At 32.9% G+C, this 3,060-nt stretch overlaps 1 protein-coding gene across 1 annotated transcript in view; it reads right to left on the bottom strand.

Moving 5' to 3' along the window:
* Window positions 1–552: 552 nt before the first annotated feature.
* Window positions 553–3,060, bottom strand: part of CD200R1 (CD200 receptor 1) — an 11,375-nt gene continuing 8,867 nt past the window's right edge. The window contains exons 4-5 of the mRNA XM_029938712.1: window positions 2,285–2,330; window positions 553–1,605 (exon numbers count right to left, since the gene is read on the bottom strand). Of these exons, the coding sequence (XP_029794572.1) occupies window positions 1,495–1,605; window positions 2,285–2,330 (157 nt within the window). The 3' untranslated portion in view covers window positions 553–1,494. The remainder of the gene's footprint in view (window positions 1,606–2,284; window positions 2,331–3,060) is intronic.

Below are 3,060 nucleotides of genomic sequence, written 5' to 3' on the forward strand. Positions count from 1 at the left end.
AAATGTTAAAACCCCAGTACACCTGGGTGGCTCAGGGGGGTAAGCATCCAACTCTTGAGTTTGACTCACCACAAATGGCATAATTGAAGAATGAATGGATTTTGTCTCAATTTTTGCCATGATGAAAATTTTTAATGTTTTCCTAGTATGGGGAAGCAGACTGGTTTTTTTAAATAAATTTTCATAAGTTAAATGTTTTTCATAATGTTAAAAACAATAAATATATATGCCACAGAAAAATTGAGGGGAGGGGTCATATCATCCTTTGGCCATTCTCTTAGCATATGAGCCAATTTTATGGATACTGAAGTTCTTCAAAATGCAAATTTAGCTGCTTTTATAATCAATGACCATCTGTTACTTGCTAAATACCTCATAATAAAATGTACGTCATTAAAAAACTCATTTTAAATTTACCACATATGCAAAACTGTTAGGCATTAGCCATCAAAGTCTCTATTGACATCAAATGAGTTCAGAAAGCCAATTCATCATGTGTTCCCTTTCATTCATGCTCTTTCTCATAAACATGACAGAAAAACGTAAATCCAGTATTGTTAAATAGTGTAATTTTTATTATAATCTTACATCACATTAGTTAACTGGTTGATTAAAATCAAGAAGTGGGAATCTTGCATATATTAAAATAACATATATGGAAAGGCACATTCAAACACAGTTGAAGGGAATGTACATTGATACGACTTGACATATCAATCAATACAAAAATGCACAAATCCTTTTGACCCGGTAATTCCACTCAGGGAAATTACTCTATAAATATACCGAAACAAATACAAAGAGATACATTCTATGTGTTATTGGTTATAACAGCAAAACATTCAAACAAAACTTAAAGCTATCTAAATGTCTATCACTAGGGCTACAGCTATTTAAATTATGACATAACCATACAATGGAATGTTTTATAACCATTAAAAAGAATGAGGTAGCTCTGTTTGTATTCACATAAAAGATCTCCAAGACCTATTATATTATAGCTTTCTATCAGTACAGAAGAGTGTCACGGTATGTTCCCAATATGTATCTTGACAAGGATATGGGTATATATGTAAGGCCTTGTAAATGTACACATACACACACCTTCAGTATATGTATGTACACAAAATTTTCTGGAGGAATACATAAAACCGATTGATGACTATTTCCTCTGCAGAGTTCTTTCTTGAGGGAATTCAGTTTTCATTATCTACTGTACTAAGCAATTAGAATATTTTATCATAAGCATTTGCTTTCTTTGTAACAATATCAGTTCAGAGAACTAGCTAATAGCAGCTAACATTCTAAAGTATCAATTGCATAAGTAAGAATATGAAATCAAACACTTTAAAAGAATCTTTTCTGAATCTTTGAAAAGCTAATCTCAAAATAGGTTTTCTATTGTAGAACTCTAAGAAAATCAGAATGGTAGCTGTACTGTATCTTTATTCATTTGTCCTAGTGCTAGATTCCAGTAACTTATGAAGTATGGAGTCACAGCCCATCAGTTTCATATTGTAACAACTCAGACCTCTTCACCTTGCTCACAGTGTCATACAGTGGATTGCTCTTCTCTGTGTAGCTGGCATAAGGCTGCATTTCCTCCTGAGAAAGAACTCAAAGTCAAAAATCAATTCAAAAAACTAGAAGTCATTAACTACCTACGTTTTCCTAACTGGTGCCCACCATGTTAGTATCTACCAATAGTGCCAATATCTGTATCTCTGGGCTTACATGGACATAAGAGAAAGACTTTCCTCTATTATCTTATCAAAAAAAGTGTTGATTATGTAAATCTCAGTGTCTGATGAAAAAGATTGTATGGAAGTAGGAAGAAGAGGAATCAATCTGAAAGGTATTTCAGAGGAGAGAGTCAAAGACTTGGTAAACTACGAGTAATGAGATTTAGAGCAGGATAGGATTTAAGCACAGGTACGAGGAAAATGATGATGGTGTTGAGAAAGGTAAGTCAAGGATTAGAGATGGTTTCATGGGAGGAGGAAAGAACAATTCACTTTCTCCAAAGATTATAATCTGAATGAAGAAATAATTCTGTGTTTTGTAAGATATGGTTCTTGAAATGAAAAAAATGATTTAAGGTGTATATAAATAGTAAAATGGTAGATAATTAACAAAATAAGTATGCCTGACTATTAGCATTACAAAATTGGAATTTTTATGTTTGAATTAAAATACTAATATGATGCAAAATATAAATTATGTGGCTATATTTTCAGACCATGTGACTTATAAGTTTGCAAATATTGTTTTTATATTATCTTACCTCCTCAGCAACTGAATTAGCTTCCGGTTTTTTTAATTTGCATTTTCTGTAAAAAAAAAAAAAAAGAAACGAGCTATAGTAAATGAAGGAAACATCATTTTTTTTAATTTTTATTTTTTTAATTTTTTTTATTTTTTATTTATTTTTTTATTATTGATACAGAGAGAGACAGAGCATGAGAGGGGGAGGGGCAGAGAGAGAGGGAGACACAGAATCTGAAGCAGGATCCAGGCTCTGAGTTAGCTGTCAGCACAGAGCCTGACACGGGGCTCGAACCCACGAACATAAGATCTGACCTGAGCTGAAGTCAGAGGCTTAACCGGCTGAGCCACCCAGGCGCCCCAGGAAACATCATTATTTCGTTAAAAATGGAAGAAACAAAACAGTATACTATGGACATGTGTGGTTCATTTTTGATAGAATCTAAAATAAATCAGAACTGAACAACCAGAAATAAGAATGCTGCTTTAATTAATACATATAGAGAAGATAATTATGGATGCTGGGATAAGGGTGAAATTATGCAATAGAATTGATATAATGGAATAAATGTATTACCTCCACTTTATTGCCTAAATTATTGTAATTATTTGCTGATATAGAAATTTAGCATACACAAGCTCTCCCAAGACCTTGTCCTAATTGGCCTAATTCACTGTGCTTACATGCCTAAGTAATCAAGCAAACTCCTTCTTCTCATTTAGTGTAGTCCAAATCTACACATTTAGGACAACTTCTTGATTATGGGAGAGTTGATGTTAGCATATTAATATCAC

Source organism: Suricata suricatta, chromosome 5 (genome assembly GCF_006229205.1).
Source record: "Suricata suricatta isolate VVHF042 chromosome 5, meerkat_22Aug2017_6uvM2_HiC, whole genome shotgun sequence".
In the NCBI taxonomy this organism is placed as follows: Eukaryota; Metazoa; Chordata; class Mammalia; order Carnivora; family Herpestidae; genus Suricata; species Suricata suricatta.